Source organism: Vulpes vulpes, chromosome 16 (genome assembly GCF_048418805.1).
Source record: "Vulpes vulpes isolate BD-2025 chromosome 16, VulVul3, whole genome shotgun sequence".
NCBI lineage: Eukaryota > Metazoa > Chordata > Mammalia > Carnivora > Canidae > Vulpes > Vulpes vulpes.
This window is the reverse complement of record NC_132795.1, coordinates 1,253,510-1,272,201: the sequence shown is the minus strand read 5'-3', so window position 1 is coordinate 1,272,201 and position 18,692 is coordinate 1,253,510. Positions and strand designations below refer to the sequence as shown.

At 50.1% G+C, this 18,692-nt stretch overlaps 2 protein-coding genes across 2 annotated transcripts in view; one reads left to right on the top strand and one right to left on the bottom strand.

Moving 5' to 3' along the window:
• The window catches only part of WDFY1 (WD repeat and FYVE domain containing 1), a 44,637-nt gene extending 40,208 nt beyond the window's left edge, over positions 1 to 4,429 (bottom strand). The window contains exon 1 of the mRNA XM_072742177.1: positions 4,220 to 4,429. Coding sequence (XP_072598278.1) covers positions 4,220 to 4,356 — 137 coding nt within the window. The 5' untranslated portion in view covers positions 4,357 to 4,429. The remainder of the gene's footprint in view (positions 1 to 4,219) is intronic.
• Positions 4,430 to 10,095: 5,666 nt separating this feature from the next.
• On the top strand, positions 10,096 to 17,764 carry MRPL44 (mitochondrial ribosomal protein L44). The gene is made up of 4 exons (XM_026002065.2): positions 10,096 to 10,391; positions 12,372 to 12,840; positions 15,144 to 15,322; positions 17,447 to 17,764. The coding sequence occupies exons 1-4, from the start codon at positions 10,213 to 10,215 to the stop codon at positions 17,616 to 17,618; spliced, it is 999 nt and encodes a 332-aa protein (XP_025857850.2). The 5' UTR covers positions 10,096 to 10,212; the 3' UTR covers positions 17,619 to 17,764.
• Positions 17,765 to 18,692: the final 928 nt, after the last annotated feature.

Genomic DNA, 18,692 nt, shown 5'->3' with positions numbered 1-18,692 from the left:
ACTTTTAAAAGGTTTAGCCACTGTTATTTCCAAAGTACAAACTCGGGTCCTGTCACTTGCTTTGAAATCTCTGATGGTTTCTTACTGAAGTCAAACAGCCCACACTGGCGTACGAGGAAGGCCCTTCCACAACCAGACGAGGCCTTCCAGCTCTCAGGACTCTGTCCTGCTGCGGCCACTCAGATACCCTTTGCTCTGGTCACCTACAAGTAACCGTGCTCCCTTACTGCCCCTTGCTCTCTCCACCTGCCTGGGACAGGGATGTGCCCCTCTCCTTCCCACAGCCCACTGCTCTGTCCAGGGACATCTCCTGGGGCTGTCCTTAAACCCTGGCCCTCAAGGACATGCTCCCCTCTGTGTCTCCCCAACGCCCTGGAAGCTGACAGCACAGAGCCATCATGTCACCAGTCTGTCCAGCCCTTCGGAAACAGATTTTGGCATCACTTGTCTTTCTACCCCACAGGTCCAGCACACAGTGTCTAATAAATGCCTGTCTGATGAATAAGGGTGGTCAGAGTTCTGCTTCCTTAATATGCTGGTTCCATCAGGTCAAGAGCCATAAATATCTATGAATCAGAAGTCAGGAGGGCAAGTGCTATAACTTTTGATCCCTGTTGTATTCCCTAAGCCTGGCACTCAATAGGTACAGTATCTCTAAATATATGAATGAATGAGTGCATGAAGGTATGAATGAATGAATGAATGACTAAAGAGTACGGCACATATTCATGACAATGTTAAAGATACACCACCATATCCAACGACAAAAAACCCATAGCCACGGGCTTCCATAAATCTCATGAACTAAGGCACCTGCTAAAAAGCATCCTGCCTTCAAGGAAGCTCCAGGGGCGTGAAACACAAATTACAAACACAAGGCTTCACCCCTCACCTGGTCCCGTCATCGGCAAGGGCCCTGCTGGGCTCCGGGGAAAACTAGGCTGATCTGAGGCTCCCCCGGAACATTCCAGTCCCCGAGCAGCTAAGTAATCACTTTCCATAAAACATTTATCAGCACTGCTCCTGGCCAGTAATCGCAAACATTCGGCAATTCACCCGACATCGTGAGTCAGGAATACGATATTTTGCTGCATGAGATAGCTAAGTTTTATAAAATGCTGTCTGCATCCAAGTTCATGATGTGCAAATATCATTATGGTGTCCTTCGCCCTTTTGCCTTTTTTCCACCTTCCCTTCTTGTCTCTTTTCCTTGCTGCTTCTGCAAAGCAGCAGCTAGGTCCTCGCAATAGCTCCTTTCCTCCTTTGAGGTCAGCTCCCTGCAAATGAGCTGGAGAGGCCACTGCCTGCTCATAAAACAATGGACTCAAAAAGCAAAACACAAAGTTGACGAGGCACCGGGGGCTTCAGGTTCTCGGTTCCCAATCAGGACAGGCCCTCAACGGTACTTCAGAAGCTCTATGCCTACAAACGGCGGGACAGTGCCGTCCGCTCTAAGGGGACACGGCAAGTACCTGCCGCCTTCCAGAAGGCCTTAGGACTTTTGGAGTTCACCGTTTAAGAGCACTCATTGTGGGAGGAAACCCAATTTCACTGGCAAACATCAGTCATTTCCTCCAAATTCCCACCGTAAAGCCACAAACCTTTTAAACATTCAGGGCTTTAAAAACACCAAAGTTTTAAAGCAAATAATTTCTCTTCAATCCAATCACACAGCCCTGGGCAGACCAAAGAGCTGGAGCCTGGGTTGCGTTCCGGCTTCACCAGCATCTCTGTGACTCTCCAAGGGCCTCCGTGTCCTTCCTCTTGGATGAAGTGAGAGAATCGGATCAGATCAGTGATTCCCAAAGTGTGGTGGGCAAGTTGTCTTAGCACAAGAAGGAGATGACTTTAGGCGCACAGCTATGTGCTTTAGCTGAGTTGAATTCTTTGGGGCAAGTGATACTGGTTTTCCATTAATGGTGGAAAATAATGTTTTCTTTCAAAGAAAAAGCAAACCTTATAAAACATAAGTCCCCTTTAGGAAAACAACAACTATGTGATAAGTAAGAGTTCAGGTGGTTCTTGCAGCTGTAAAGAAAAAAAAAACTGATCTAGGGACCCCGTGTTGTGCAAAAAGAGTTGTCAAGGCAGCATAAAGCAGAAGAAAGGGATGGAAGCTCCTGGAGGTCTGCGGAGACAAGGGAATCCCTGGCACCCGACCCGCGGCGGCGACCTGCCACCAGGCTCCTGGCTCCAGGCTCCGAGGCTTGGAACCGACCACAGCCAAGGGCCCTGAAGCCCTCCTCCCGCCCCAGAGGTCGCAAAGCTTTCGAGGAGCAAGCAGAGCCCCACAAAGGAGGGCAGGACAGGGATCCCAGGCTAGGCCGGGCTGTGGGGGGCACTGCCTGGAGGGGCTCAAGGGGACGCACCCCCCCCCCCCCGGGGGCGGCCGGCAGAGGGAGTCCCCGCTGGAATGGGGGGGCCTCCAGGATCCCAGGCTGGGGGCGGCTGGTTACTGGCTGCAGAGGCGCTGGGCAGGGCTCCCGGATGGAAGGGGCAGGGATCCGGGATGGGTGGGGGGTCCCGGCTGGCAGGGGCAGAGATCCCGGGCTGGGTGGGGGGGTCCCGGCTGGCAGGGGCAGGGATCCCGGGCTGGGGGGGGGTCTGGGCTGGCAGGGGCAGGGATCCGGGCTGGGGGGGGGTCCGGGCTGGCAGGGGCAGGGATCCGGGCTGGGGGGGGGTCCCAGCTGGCAGGGGCAGGGATCCCGGGATGGGTGGGGGGGGGTCCGGGCTGGCAAGGGCAGGGATCCCGGGATGGGTGGGGGGGGGTCCGGGCTGGCAGGGGCAGGGATCCCGGGATGGGTGGGGGGGGGTCCGGGCTGGCAGGGGCAGGGATCCCGGGCTGGGGGGGGGTCTGGGCTGGCAGGGGCAGGGATCCGGGCTGGGGGGGGGTCCGGGCTGGCAGGGGCAGGGATCCGGGCTGGGGGGGGGTCCCAGCTGGCAGGGGCAGGGATCCCGGGATGGGTGGGGGGGGGGTCCGGGCTGGCAAGGGCAGGGATCCCGGGATGGGTGGGGGGGGGTCCGGGCTGGCAGGGGCAGGGATCCCGGGATGGGTGGGGGGGGGGTCCGGGCTGGCAGGGGCAGGGATCCCGGGCTGGGGGGGGGTCTGGGCTGGCAGGGGCAGGGATCCGGGCTGGGGGGGGGTCCGGGCTGGCAGGGGCAGGGATCCGGGCTGGGGAGGGGTCCCAGCTGGCAGGGGCAGGGATCCCGGGATGGGTGGGGGGGGGGGTCCGGGCTGGCAAGGGCAGGGATCCCGGGATGGGGGGGTCCGGGCTGGCAGGGGCAGGGATCCCGGGATGGGTGGGGGGGGGTCCGGGCTGGCAGGGGCAGGGATCCCGGGCTGGGGGGGGGTCCGGGCTGGCAGGGGCAGGGATCCGGGCTGGGGGGGGGTCCGGGCTGGCAGGGGCAGGGATCCCGGGATGGGTGGGGGGGGGTCCGGGCTGGCAGGGGCAGGGATCCCGGGATGGGTGGGGGGGGGTCCGGGCTGGCAGGGGCAGGGATCCCGGGCTGGGGGGGGGTCTGGGCTGGCAGGGGCAGGGATCCGGGCTGGGGGGGGGTCCGGGCTGGCAGGGGCAGGGATCCGGGCTGGGGAGGGGTCCCAGCTGGCAGGGGCAGGGATCCCGGGATGGGTGGGGGGGGGTCCGGGCTGGCAGGGGCAGGGATCCCGGGATGGGGGGGTCCGGGCTGGCAGGGGCAGGGATCCCGGGATGGGGGGGTCCGGGCTGGCAGGGGCAGGGATCCCGGGATGGGTGGGGGGGGGGTCCGGGCTGGCAGGGGCAGGGATCCCGGGATGGGTGGGGGGGGGGTCCGGGCTGGCAGGGGCAGGGATCCCGGGCTGGGGGGGGGTCTGGGCTGGCAGGGGCAGGGATCCGGGCTGGGGGGGGGTCCGGGCTGGCAGGGGCAGGGATCCGGGCTGGGGAGGGGTCCCAGCTGGCAGGGGCAGGGATCCCGGGATGGGTGGGGGGGGGGTCCGGGCTGGCAGGGGCAGGGATCCCGGGATGGGGGGGTCCGGGCTGGCAGGGGCAGGGATCCCGGGATGGGGGGGTCCGGGCTGGCAGGGGCAGGGATCCCGGGATGGGGGGGTCCGGGCTGGCAGGGGCAGGGATCCGGGATGGGGGGGGGGGGTCCCGGCTGGCAGGGGCAGGGATCCCGGGCCGTGATCCCTCCCCCCTTCACCCTCCCCCCTCCCCCCTCCCCGCCCCCTCCCCGCCGGCCCCACCTGTCCTCGCTGGCGGTGATGACGCCGTCCTCCTTGGGGATGAGCAGCGCGGCCGTGACGGCGTCCTGGTGCCCCTCGATCTTGCTCAGCAGCGCGGGGCGGCTGCTCTGCGGCCTGGAGTGGATCTCGGCCGCCATGTTCGCGGCGGCGGCGGCGGCGGCCTCCCGCGGGGCCCATCAGCTGACGGCGGGCGGGCGGGGACGCGCCGGGGCCGCGGGGCCGGGCCGCGGGGGCGCCGCCGTAGTTCCCCGAGCGCTGCCGCCCGCGCCCGTATTGCCCGGAGAAGCGGCGCAGCCAAAATCCCGCGGGGGCGGGGCGGGCGGGAGGGCCCCAGGGGCGGGGCGGGGCGGGGCGGGAGGGCCCCAGGGGCGGGGCTGACGGCGCCGGCTCGGGGCGGGACGAGCCGGGGGAGCCTCGGGGAGTCGGCCCGGCCGGCCGGAGCCTTCGGGAGCCTTCGGGAGCCTTCGGGAGCCTTCGGGAGCCTTCGGGAGCCTTCGGGAGCCGGCGGGGCCGCTGCTCGGCAGGTGCGGCCCCTGGTCGGAGGAGGGAGCACCGCGTGGTGCAGCCCGGAGGCGGCCTGGCTCCATCCCTCCCGCGGTTGCCTTCCTTGCTGCCGACGACGGCTTTGGAGAGGGAGAGACCAGCGCTCCCGGATCCCCCCGAGGGAGGCGAGGTCACAGCACTTGCTTGGTTAAGGCGGAGCAGCCGCTAGAGGAAGGAAAGCGGCGCCGGTGCCCCGGTGCCCCGGGAGCTGCCCGGGCCGGGCCTCTGCAGCCCGGAGGCCTCCCACGGCGCCCCCCGCGGCCCCACGTGAACCCCCGAAACACGGACTTGCTCAAGCCACAAACACGACCAAGAGCTGACAAGAGTGACCCCTGCCTCCTGGCCAATGACACCCGGACCCTCTGCCCAATCTTTCTCCCTCCGGACAAAATGAATGATCCCGTCTCCTGACAGCTTCCAGTCCAGTCCAGAGCAGAGGCCTTCCTTCAACTGTCTCTGAAATCATCTAATACCAACCCAAACCCCACAACAAGTCCTTCCGACCACCAACGCCCCACGCATCCCGCGATAGGCCTCCTCCTGCTGATGAGCAACCGACCCAACATGCTCATCTGTGGCTGTGGCTGGTGCCTCTGGGGCCACAGAGCATCCAAAGCTACTAAGTTGAAGGGTCATGATGAGGGCCCAGAAAATCACTGACGTCGGAGACCTCCCCTCTCCAACCCACACCCCCCTTCCACATACTGTATTATTCTGCCTTGCGAATCGCAGGATTCCAGTACAGCTATGCTGCAGAGGGGGCTATCCAGAACTTTTTTTTAAAATTTTTATTCATTTATGATACTCACACAGAGACAGAGAGAGAGAGGGGCAGAGACACACGCAAAGGGAGAAGCAGCTCCATGAACCGGGAGCCCAACGTGGGATTCGATCCCGGGTCTCCAGGTTCAGACCCTGGGCCAAAGGCAGGCGCCAAACCACTGCACCACCCAGGGATCCCGTTATCCAGAACTTAAAACGTGACCAATCCAAAACTGAGTTACGGTATAAGTGCAAAATACACACTGAATTTTAAAGACTCAGTGCAAAACAAAATTTTTTTTAAAATAAGATATTTCAATAATAATTGTCATATCGATTACATGTTGAAATGATAGAATTTAGATATATTGTGTTAGATATTTTAAGAATTAATGTTACCTGTTTCTCATTATTGTCTAATATAGCTAATGGATTTTAGATTACATCTGTGTTTCATGTAACTGTCGTTCATAGATGTATTCACTTATTAAACGTGTTGCACACCTACTAAGCACCATATGCTGACAAGACGAATAAGACAGGGCTCTTGCAAGGCTTTCACATGTGATGACTAGACAGGCTACTGAACGGCTGCTTTCACGTAACAAATATTTCAAGTAACAAAATTCATTGAGTGCCTGCTATGAGCCGGGCACCATTCTAAATGCAGCTGTGCTCCAAAGACACAAAAATTGCGCTACCATTAGAATGTATATTCCAATGAAAGAACCACGTAATAAAATAAATAACTAAATTACATCGTATATTAGAAGGTGTTAAGTGCAGCGAAAAAAATAAAACTGTGGAGGGTGATAGAGATGATAGAGGGCATTGCAACTTTAAATGGGGCGACATGGAAGATTCCAAGATACACCGTACAATTTCGCCTTCATAGAAGGGAGGTGGTCTTGGGACCCCCAGGTGGCTCAGCGGTTTGGCGCCTGCCTTCAGCTCAGGACATGATTCTGGAGTCCCGGGATCAAGTCCCACGTCGGGCTCCCTGCATGGAGCCTGCTTTTCTCTCTGCCTGTGTATCTGTCTCTCTCTCCCTCTCTCTGTGTATCTCATGAATAAATAAATAAAATCTTTAAAAAAAAAAAAAAAAAGGAAGGGAGGTGGTCAGCACACAGTCTAGAGCTTGCAGACCCCTTCAAGGCTGAGAGCCACCATGGCTCAGCCACGCCCTGCATGGGGCACCCAAATTCCGTAACTACATGAGAGCAGGATACAGAAGCCTGGCCACGTCCCTATAGCGCAGGACCCGCTGACAGAGCTCTCTGCCAGGTTGGATGACGCCTTGTGGGGCCTGTATTGCAGCTGACTTCTCCTGCCTAATCCTGTTACATCTGCCTCTCTTCACAGCTGTGAATCCATAATAACTATTCAGCACGCCAACCTCTGCCTCAGCATCTGCTTCCAGAGGATGCAGCCTGAGGGAAGGCCTCATGGGGAAGCTGACATTTGAGCCAACAGGGAGAATAGGGAATAAACCCCGTAGAAATATGGAAGACGTCCTCTCCTGGAGAAGGAAACAGCAAGTGCTAAAGCCCTGAGGTGAGAACCTGCCCGGGGCTGTCTAGGGAAGGCAGGGCAGCCGGTGTAGCTGGAGCAGAGTGAGTGAAGAGTACAGAGAGATGAGGAAGAAGGGTCACCAGACAGGACATGTTGAGTCCTGAGGCCACGGTAATGACTTTGGCTTTTACTTTAAGTGACACGGGAAGCCAGTGGAGGACTTTGAGTACAGGAAACTGCTTTAATCTGCCTTCAGTCTTAAGTCATGGGTGTCAGTTGGAAGGCTAATAAGATAAAGCAGTTGAGAGGTGATGATGGCTTAGCACAGAGTGCAGGTGGTGTGAGGGCAGCAGAGTCTAGAGACATTTCTGGATGGTGGAGCCAATGAGCTTTATTGGATATGGGGTATGAAAGAAAGAGGAGTCGGGATCTGTGGGATGACCAACTGGAGGAATGGAGTGGCCCTTTTACCAAACGGGGGGAGATGTTTGGGCAAGAAGACAGGCAGTTCACTTTTGGAGGTATGAAGCTCGACGTGCGGCAGATGTCCAGGTGGAGGTATTAGCAGACAATGAGGTGCGGGAGTTTTGTATGCACAACTGAGGAGCAGAGAGGCCTATACTGAGCACAGAAGCTCCGGATCGGAAGGGACATAAACAAGGGGATGTAAATGACCCAGACCCTGTTTTCTGGGCCTGGGTCATAGAACTGAGAAATCCCCTTAGCACCTGGTTTACTGAATAAATAAACAAATTCATGAACTAATTTTAAAAACTGGTTAATTCCTCAGCTTTGTGAGTTAGTTAGTGGTAAAAACTCCCTGAGACCCTACATTTTTGGTTTCGTAGACAATGTTCTCATTGTTGTATTTACTGAGAAACTCTCAATACAGAGACACCTCATTTTAACATAACATTATTTGCTTCAACTACGTTATTAGGTTATTTCCCCCAATAAATGGACTATTACAGAAATAACAGTCCCCTGTGCTTTCTTCTATTTATTTGATTAATGTTCAATGGATATTCTTTTTTTCACATGTAGTATAGATCATTGAAACACAAATACTAATCATGATCTTCTCTTGTACCTTCTTAGAGAATTTGCTTCACCCAGAAATCCATCAGCTTGTTTTATGTTGTGTGCCAACCCCCTATTTCCTCTCTTCCTCCCCAAAGGGAGAAGCCTTTTATAGGCTAGGGTGAACCACTCAGATTTTCCCTTTTGAAAGGTTAAGCTATGAGACTTAAATTGAGTTGTATCATCTATCAAAGAAAAACAAGAGCTACACAATAGTTAAAAACAGATTTCAGGGCACCTGGGTGGCTCGGGCCATTAAGCATTAAGTGTCTGCCTTGGGCTCAGGTCATGATCCCAGAGTCAGGGGATGGAGTCTTGCTTCAGGCTCCCTGCTCAGTGGAGAGTAGGGAGTCTACTTCTCCCTCTGCACCCCCCCTACGCCCCCCCCCCATCCCGCCATGCTGCTCTCTCTCTCTCTCAAAAATAAATACACAAAATCTTTTAAAAATAATTTAAAAAAACATTTTATTCAGGAACTATTGCAATAAGGGAAAAGAGACCTCTGTATACAACTGAGCTCAATTCCAAATACAGCATGGACCAGGGGAAATTTATAGCCATGGGGGCTGGGAGTTGTCAATGAACCTTGAACTAAGTAGAAACATCAAAGGTAAGGTAGGGGGCAGGATTCTAGCTAAACCAACTTGACAGGATTTTCCAGGAGGCAGGCCGGAATGATCACCTAATACCTGGGGATGGTGGTTGGTGATGAATTTGATTGGAGATTAAGGGTAATCAGATACTGAGGGTAGGGGAATCCTTTCTGGACTGAATTGGGAGCCTGATTCAAGTTTGATCAAGGGGAGAATCTTTGTTAGAGCCTAACATTAGCGATTTTTTTTTCTTTTCTTTTTTAAGATTTTATTTATTTGACAGAGAGAGCAAGAGAGTACAAGCAGCGGCAGCAGCAGGAGAAGGAGACTTCCTGCTGAGCAGGGAGCCGGATACTGGGCTCCATCCTAGGACCCTGGGATCATGCCCTGAGCCACCCAAGTGCCCCTCACATTAGAGATTCTAGCCAGGAGCCCAACCTGGGTGAGTGGGGGCAGCGATGCCTCCAAGCACAGGGGCCCAGCCAGGTGCCGCCTGGAGCCCAGGTGGTCGTGCCACTCAGGGCGGGCCTCCCCTTGTGAGTATTAGATGGAGACATTTACATCAGCAGTTTGGTAAGAAAGTCTCCATCAAGAGTGCAAGATAAAGGGGGGGAAAAGGGCTTATTCCACTGTTCTCATTTTGGTGTATTGTTTCCCAGTCCTCTTTCTGCGTGCTTTAAAGTTTGTGCTGTCAGGAGTTTGCACCTCGGTTAAACCAGCAGCCCTGGGTCTGTGGCTCCTGGAGACCCGCTGGGTACCTGCTCCTGCAGCGTCTGCGGCACTTGAAACTATATGTCCACAAACAGTGTTTTCCTTTTTTATTATTTTTTTATTTTGAGCCTTTGTTTTCTTAAAATCGAGAGTGAAACAGGTTTCTGTGCTAATGAGGAAGGAAAGGTCCAAGCAACACCCCGCGCGCACTGCGCGCCGAGCTCCCCCGCAGGGCTCGCCCCGGGGCGGAGCCTCGGTGGCCGGGGCGCAGAGCTCGCACCTGCGCAGTCAGGCCCAACGGCCGCCCCGCCCTTCGCGCTGGCCCCGCCCCGCCCCTTCGTGTTGGCCCCGCCCCGCCCTTCGCGCTGGCCCCGCCCCGCCCTTCGCGCTGGCCCCGCCCCGCCCCTTCGCGCTGGCCCCGCCCCGCCCTTCGCGCTGGCCCCGCCCCGCCCTTCGCGCTGGCCCCTCCCCGCCCTTCGCGCTGGCCCCGCCCCGCCCTTCGCGCTGGCCCCTCCCCGCCCTTCGCGCTGGCCCCTCCCCGCCCTTCGCGCTGGCCCCGCCCCGCCCTTCGCGCTGGCCCCGCCCCGCCCTTCGCGCTGGCCCCGCCCCGCCCTTCGCGCTGGCCCCGCCCCGCCCTTCGCGCTGGCCCCTCCCCGTCCTTCGCGCTGGCCCCGCCCAGTTCCGGGGGGGGGGAGGGGGACGTGTGCTCCCGCGACACCGCTCCGGCTGCTTTCCTTCCGCCCTCCATTGCCCTTTTTAAAAACTTCCTTTTATTTTTAACGGAGCCCTGCGATGGCCTCCGGCCTGGGGAGGCTGCTGGTACGGGGGCCTCGCTGCCTCCTGGCCCCGGCCGCCCCCACGCTCGTCCCGCCGGTTCGGGGCGTGAAGAAGGGCTTCCGCGCCGCCTTCCGCTTCCAGAAGGAGTTAGAGCGCTGGCGCCTGCTCCGGAGCCCGCCGCCGCCCGCGCGCCGGTAGGAGCCGGGGGGGGGGGGGGGGGGGCGGCGGCGTAAACAAGCGTGTTTCTGCTTAATCCTGTTCCAGGACTCCCGCAGAGAAAAACATCCTTATTTTATTTTATTTTATTTTTTAAAGAGTTTATTTCTGTCCCCATGAGGGGGAGCAGCAGGCTCCCCGCCCCCGGGACCGGGTCACGCCCCGGGCCGCAGGCGGGCGCTTACCCAGGAGCCCCCGGGCGCCGAGGGGAAGGCCCCTGCCGGCTCCCGCCGACCTCCGACCTCCGACCTCCGACCTCGGGGCCTTCCCGCGCCGCCTCCGGGCGTGGGGTCCCGGCGTCCCTGCTCCTGCGGCTGCAGCCGGTGAGCAGCGACCAGCTGTGAAGTCCGCGCCCCTGGGGAGTCGCAGCCTGAGGTCCTGGTGGCCGCCTCGATGCCCCGCCCCGCCCCCGCAGGAGTCGAACCCGTGGGTGCGTTTATCAGGAGGGAGTATACTCGCCTGCTCGAGTTCTGAGCCCTTCGAAGCAACGCGAAGTCGTCCTAATAGGCACGAGGCTGTGTCTGTGTTCACATTTCTTGGATCCTTGTGCGGTGGGTCGTGTTAAGGCCTTTATGGTCGCAAAAAAGCTTAAGGATCCGTACGGCTCACATATGCGTCCTATGGCTCCCGACCGAGGTCTCCGTGTTTTACTGTCCGTTTTTACCTGAACGTTTTATTCGGATTTTATTGTTTTTTTTTTTTTTTTAAAAACCTTTAGGCATTATTGGGGAATGATTATGCACTTTTAACGTACTTGCAATGCTTCTAGATTATTTAGGCACTGATTTATTTATTTATTTATTTAAGATTTTATTTATTTATTCATAGAGGCAGAGACACAGGCAGAGGGAGAAGCAGGCTCCGTGCAGGGAGCCCCACGCAGGACTCGATCCAGGGTCTCCAGGATCATGCCCCGGGCTGCAGGTGCCACTAAACCGCTGAGCCACCAGGGCTGCCCTAGACACTGATTTTTTTTTTTAATTTCTTTTTTTTTAATTTATTTATGATAGTCACAGAGAGAGAGAGAGAGAGACAGAGAAGCAGGCTCCATGCAGGGAGCCCGACGTGGGATTCGATCCCGGGTCTCCAGGATCAGGCCCTGGGCCAAAGGCAGGTGCCAAACCGCTGCATCACTCAGGGATCCCTAGACACTGATTTAAATGAGTGTTTTTAGGGGCACCTGGGTGGCTAAGCATCTGCTTTCAGCTCAGGTCATGATCCTGGGGTCCTGGGATTGAGTCCTGCCTGGGGCTCTGCAGGGAGCCTGCTTCTTGCCTGCCTGTGTCTCTGCCCCTCTCTCTGGGTCTCTTGTGAATAAGTAGAATCTTTTAAATATTTTTTTTTAAACATTTTTTTAAATTTTTATTTATTTTTTATTTTACGATAGTCACAGAGAGAGAGAGAGAGAGAGAGAGGCAGAGACACAGGCAGAGGGAGAAGCAGGCTCCATGCACCGGGAGCCCGACGTGGGATTTGATCCCGGGTCTCCAGGATCGCGCCCTGGGCCAAAGGCAGGCGCTAAACCGCTGCGCCACCCAGGGATCCCTAAATATTTTTTTAATACTTAAGAGATAACTGTAGAATACTTTGGTTAATAGTGTGAACCTGTGAAATTATAACTCCTATTTCATACCTAGGTATAAAGCATAATTCCATGGTAATAGCAGAAATAAAGAATCTGAAAGGTAGGGTAACTAACGGCTTAGTTTCTGATGTTGAAGAACTTCTTTAATGTGGCCGTTGGCCCAAGGGGAAAATGAATCCATGTAATATAGCAAAGAACCACAAGGAATCATCTGACTTGAATTTTAACTTTCAGAAAATCAAAGCGTGGTGTTAAAATGAAACTCCGTCGTTTTAATTTCCTTAATCAGTAAAATTGCAACACAAAGGTTTTGCGTCATTGTAACATCTTGTTTTCTTTACCATCTCTCACTGTCTTCTGTTTTACTTTTCAGTTCAGAGAAGCCCAACTGGGATTACCATGCTGAAATACAAGCATTTGGACCTCGGTTACAGGAAACCTTTTCCTTAGATCTTCTCAAAACTGCATTTGTTAATAGCTGCTATATTAAAAGCGAGGAGGCCAAGCGCCAAAACCTTGGGATAGAAAAAGAAGCTGTCCTTCTGAATCTTAAAGATAATCAAGAACTCTCTGAACAAGGGACATCTTTTTCGAAAACTTGCCTCACACAGTTTCTTGAGGATGCGTACCCAGACTTACCCACTGAAGGCATTAAAAGTCTTGTTGACTTTCTCACCGGTGAGGAAGTAGTGTGTCATGTGGCCAGAAACTTGGCTGTGGAGCAGTTGACCCTGAGTGCAGAATTTCCAGTTCCCCCGCCTGTTTTACAGCAGACTTTCTTTGCAGTAATTGGAGCCCTGCTGCAGAGCAGTGGCCCTGAGAGGACTGCTCTTTTCATCAGGGTAGGTAATGCTTACAATGCATTAGATGAGCAGAAGGAAAAGTTTTGCTGTTTCTTTGTTAATGTGATCTTAGAAGGTGACATGTGGGCTTTTCTTCCTACCAAATTCTGAGAAAGACCTAAAGGTGTTTTTTTTTTTTTTTAAAGATTTATTAGAGCGTGCACACATGCATGCTGGGGGGTGGGCAGAGGAAGAAGGAGGGAGCCCTACACAGATTCTGTACTGAACCTGAAGCGCGGTGTGGAGCTCGATCTCACCACCATGAGATTACGACTGAGCCGAAACCAAGAGTCAGTCCTAACCAACTGCATCACCTCACTTGCATTTTATTTTTTATTTATTTTTAATTTTTATTTTTTTAAAGATTTTATGTATTTATTCGTGGGAGACACAGAGAGAGACAGAGACACCGGCAGAGGGAGATGCAGGCTCCCTGTGGGGAGCCCAATATGAGACTTAATCCCAGGTCTCCAGGATCACGACCTGAGCCAAGGCAGGGGCTCAACTCCTGAGCCACCCAGGTGTCCGTCATGTGCGTTTTAGAAACATCATTTCTTTACGCTATCTCCTTTTCTAGGGAAATAGGATTAGAATATTCAACCTACAATCCTACTGAAAGTTCTAATAATGTACTAGTAAGACCAGAAACCTGTAGGGAACAAATAGGAGGCATAGGTGATGGCCAGAAAAATCCAGACTTTTTTTTTTTTTTTTAAAGATTTATTTATTCATGAGAGAGCGGGAGAGAGAGAGGCAGAGACACAGACACAGGCAGAGGGAGAAGCAGGCTCCATGGGGGGAGCCCGATACGGGACTCGATCCCCGGTCCCCAGTATCACACCCTGGGCTGAAGGCGGCGCTAAACTGCTGGGCCACTGGGGCTGCCCTAGATTTCTTTTTGTGTTCCTACTAACATCTTAGGCATTCAGATTGTTTTTCCTTCACCTTACAGTTGGTTATTCTGTATTGCAAATAAGCCAGGGATTTATACATAGATGTAAGTAACCGTATGTCTCTCGTAAGGTAACTCTGTATCTGTGCATTAAAAGATTCAAAATCCCCTACTGAGAACTTGTAAATTAAGATTTTTTTGTTTCCAGTGTAATTAACGTATATCGTTATGTTGGTTTCAGATGATAAATATTTTTTATTACCAGCTGTGGCCGAGGTCACAGAGGTGGCTGCCTGTGTTCTCCTCTAAGGTTTTGATGGTTTCCAATCTCACGTTTAAGTCTTTCATCCATTTTGAATTTATTTTTGCGTATGGTGTAAGAAAGGGTAGAGTTTCATTCTTTCATATGTTGCTGTCCAATTTTCCCAACACCATTTGTTGAAGAAATGGTCTTTTCTTCCATTGGATATTCTTTCTTGCTTTGTCGAGTATTAGTTGGCCATAGAGTTGAGGGCCTATTTATTATTATTTTTCAAATTATTTTATCTTTATTTCATTTTGAGGTGTGGGGAGGGGCAGAAAGAGAGGAAGAGGAAGCAGGCTCCATCCCCACCACAGAGCCTGACGCTGGGGTTGATCTTAACACCCTGAGGTCATGACCTGAGCTGAAATGAAGAGTTGGATGCCTAACTGACCCTGCCAGCCAGGTCCCCCGTCCCATACGGTCTTGATCACTGCAGCTTCGTGACATAACTTGAAGCCCAGAATTGTGACGTCTCCAGCTTTGCTTTTCTTTTTCAAAACTGCTTTGGCTAAGATTGTTTGTTCTAACTCTGAAAAATGCTGCTGGTATTTTGATGGGGATTGCACTGAGTGTGTAGATTGCTTTGGGTAGTATGGACATCTTAACAATACTTGTTCTTCCATACCATGAACATAGATTGTTTTCCCATCTCTTTTTGTCATTGTAAGTGTTGCATATTTTTCAGAGTACAGATCTTTATTACCTCTGTGGCTCAGTTTATTTCTAGATATCTTAGGGTTTTGGTGCAGTTGTAAATGGGATCTATTCCTTGATTTCGCTTACTGCTTCATTATGGGTGCGTAACAATGCAGCAGCAGATTTCTGGACATGGATTTCATATCCTGAGACCTTACTGAATTCGTGTATCAGTTCTAGCAGTTTTTTGGTAGAGTCTTTTGAGTACTCTGGTCAGAGTGTCGTGTTGTCTGCGACAACTATGATTTTTGTAATAAAACTTCCATGGAAAACTATATGGACATAAAAAAGAACAGTACGTTTTGTCTTTTTCAGTTCCCAATAAGTCTTACAATTCTGTTAAAAGCGTACATTTATGGTCCTTTTTTTCTTTATATTGCTTTTAAAGTATAAATTGTATTTTATATGCAGGACTTCTTAATTACTCAGATGACTGGAAAAGAACTCTTTGAGATTTGGAAGGTAATAAATCCCATGGGGCTACTGGTAGAAGAACTGAAGAAAAGGAATATTTCAGCTCCGGAATCTAGACTTACCAGGCAGTCTGGAAGCACCACAGCTCTGCCTGTGTTTTTTGTTGGCTTATACTGGTTAGTAAAATTGTAATCTTAACTTCATAACATTGATTGGAAGCCTTAAAAACTGACTTTTCACAGTTGCTTAATATTAGCTCTAATTGTATTAACAGATTTAAACTCAGTCCTCTGATTATCTATTTACCACTTCCTTTCCTGTTGGTCAGTCTTAGGGGAAAGTAAGTAATCTGTGGTTTGCTCATAGTAGCTGTTGACCAACTCTGCATTGTAGAATTTCATTCATTTCAACAAAATAAGAATTTCATGTTAATCTAAATATTTCTGTAGAAAAATAAAAGTTGTGATTCATAAGTGTTAGAGATTTACCCCACTCCACACCTGTAATAGCTTCAGCTGAGCCTAGGACTGGAAAAGGAAGGGCTTAGTTGTCCATCAAAATACATAAATCAGCCCATGTTGAGAATGTTTTAGTTTTGTTAGTAAACAGTTGGCTTGCCTGACTGAATATTAAGAGACCTAGATTAAAATTTAGGTAAGTAGTTTTCTGATCCTTATATGATGTAGGATTTTATGGAAGACATCACAATGGAGAAAATGGACAGTGTTGTAAAAAGTTTAAACCTTAGTTTTAATTGAAATGCAAAGCAAAGTGATGAGTTCCTCTTTTGCTTACCAGCTTTGTAAGTCTTAAACCATCCTTTATTAGCAGTTCATATACTCCTAGTAGAAGAAGAGTGGTACAGTATTTATGTCAGTAATTTGGACAGAACGCCAAGTCTTTGAATTTTTCGTGTCCTTTGATTGGTATTCGCACTTCAGGTGTGTCTCTCCAGGATGCATCACAATGTGTAAACAAAGATGTTCATTTGTTGTCACTCTTTATACTCCATACCTAGAACAGTTATTAGGACATGGTAGTCAATAAACAGTTGTTGAACTAATAGCGTTTTTTAAAATAGACAAAAAATTAGAGATAACTTTGGTATCCAGTAAGAAAAAAATGATAAATGCCCATGATAGAATATAGTACAGCTAGGACAGGTGATGTGTTTAAAGGGTTTTTAGTGACACATGGAAATTTTGAAGAATGATCTCTTATTTTTAAACGACAGAGTTTGCCCTATTCCTATCAGTGGTTGTCTTTGGCTAGCAGGGTTATTTAGGTTTTTCCTAGATTTTGCCTAAAAGTATTTTTAAAAATGATCAATTTTTAAATGATCAACATTTTGTTCTTGAAATTCACTTAGATGATTTTCTCTATTCCGTACTATTACAAATATGTATGTGTATAATTATTGTTGTAAAGTTTAATCTATATGATCTTTTTTTTTCTTTTTAAGATTTTATTTATTTATTCATGAGAGACACAGGCAGAGGGAGAAGCAGGCTCCATGCAGGGACTGGGACTCCCAAGACCACGCTCTGGGCCGAAGGCAGGCGGTAAAACCGCTGAGCCACCCAGGAATCCCTCTTTGTTTCATTTCAAATTACTGCCATAGCAAATGTTTCTTAGCAAATTCCTTCCACGTTGTTTTTCTCTACCTGTGTAGTTTTGCTCATTTTTCTTTAAGTGTTCACTGTGCTACCTCAGTATCTTTTGGGACTAAATTAGAGTGGATTATAGTGTATAAAATAATGTCTTAAATCTTACCAAGTTTTACAGATCTAAAGCTCTTAATTTAAAATATAGAACTGATTTCTCATTTGTTTTAAAGTTTAGATGAGAAACCAGAAAGGCACAATTTTTTTCCATAAAATTTTCCCTCACATCACAGATTCAAATGAATTAAAAATACTGTAGCTATATTTTTCATGAATATTTATAATAGTTTCAAGTTTTTTATAGCAAGATTTTTGTATATTCTTTAAATTTTCACCAATAGCACAATACAAAAAACCCATAGTTACTTAGATGTGCCTTGAGTTTTTGATTTGAAAAATACTGGACCTAGGGAGTTTATATCTCTATGGAAATGTCAATACTTCTTTTCTAACTACTGTATGTAATGAATTTGCAACAAAACTGGTTAATATTAAAAAGATACTATATCCAAAGCTCTTGTGTTACTTCTGGTAGATGTTATTGCCAAAATAAGTTTTAAAAACCATAACTGATTTGTGGACTGTGTCTTATGATCACGGGTAATTTTAGACTACTCTTGTTTTTTTTTTTTCTAGTGATAAAAAGTTGATTGCAGAAGGACCTGGGGAAACGGTCCTTGTTGCAGAAGAGGAAGCAGCTCGAGTGGCACTTAGGAAACTCTATGGATTCACTGAAAATAGACGGCCCTGGGACTATTCCAAGCCCAAAGAGAATTTAAGAGCTGAAAAGACTATCACTGCCAGCTAACCTGCCAAAATTGTGGGAACCCGAAATTCGTGAGCCAGAGAATGAGATAAATGTCAAAGATGTTCAAAGTTTGGCATTTTTCATATTGTAAAGAAATGTCTTATTTCTAGTAATGAGTTCCTAAAATTAAACAAATATTTATCACATGATTGATTTTTTTTCATTTTTGTCTTGTCAAAGTCTTTTTGATGTTTTTCCAGTAAATTTTTTATAAGGTCCTTGATTTTATTATTTTATATAACCTGTACAGTTTTATTCCTAGCTAGCTTTGAGGTATCACCATAATTCAAATATATATTTTATGTGAACTTTAATACCAATTAAAAAGTCACTTTTTTAAAAAAGATTTTTATTTATTTATTCATGAGAGACACAGAGAGAGAGAGAGGCAGAGACACAGGCAGAGGGAGAAGCAGGCTCCATTCAGGGAGCCCGACGCGGGACTCGATCCCGGGTCTCCGGGATCACGCCCTGGGCTGAAGGTGGCGCTAAACCGCTGAGCCACCCAGGCTGCCCAGAAGTCCCTCTTTCACTGTAGATTTCATTGTAGTTTAACTTGACATACTCGGGTTGGTGAACTTTGTCTCTAATATGATTTTTAGCTAAAATAATAACTTCACCTTTAGAAATGTAAAAGTACAGTTTATCACAGGCAGGTATTTAAATGATCCCTAAATTCTGTCTAGGTTTAAAAGTCTGTGTACCAGTTCATCTCACTGTTACTCAGTTTCTGTAAAACAGATACAAGGTGAACTTTATACTTTAAAAAAAAACCAAGGGAGAAGCAGCTAACTGAAAAAGTTTACATTCATCAATGTTAATGGAAAAATAAAGTATGTATTTATCAATTTAGTATTCCATAATCATAATCATAGCTACTGTGTACCACACACTAAGTATTTTACTAAGACACATTGTGTTTCTAGAGGACAAATCTTAAGAGCATGTCTTGGTTGAGTTCAGTAATCCTCCAACTGCAAATTCCTTCCTTGCTTTTTCATTTTTGGGCAAGAGTAATAATCTTTAGTTTCAGTTTGTCAGTAGTCACTCCCAGGAGTTAACAAGAAAAATGGG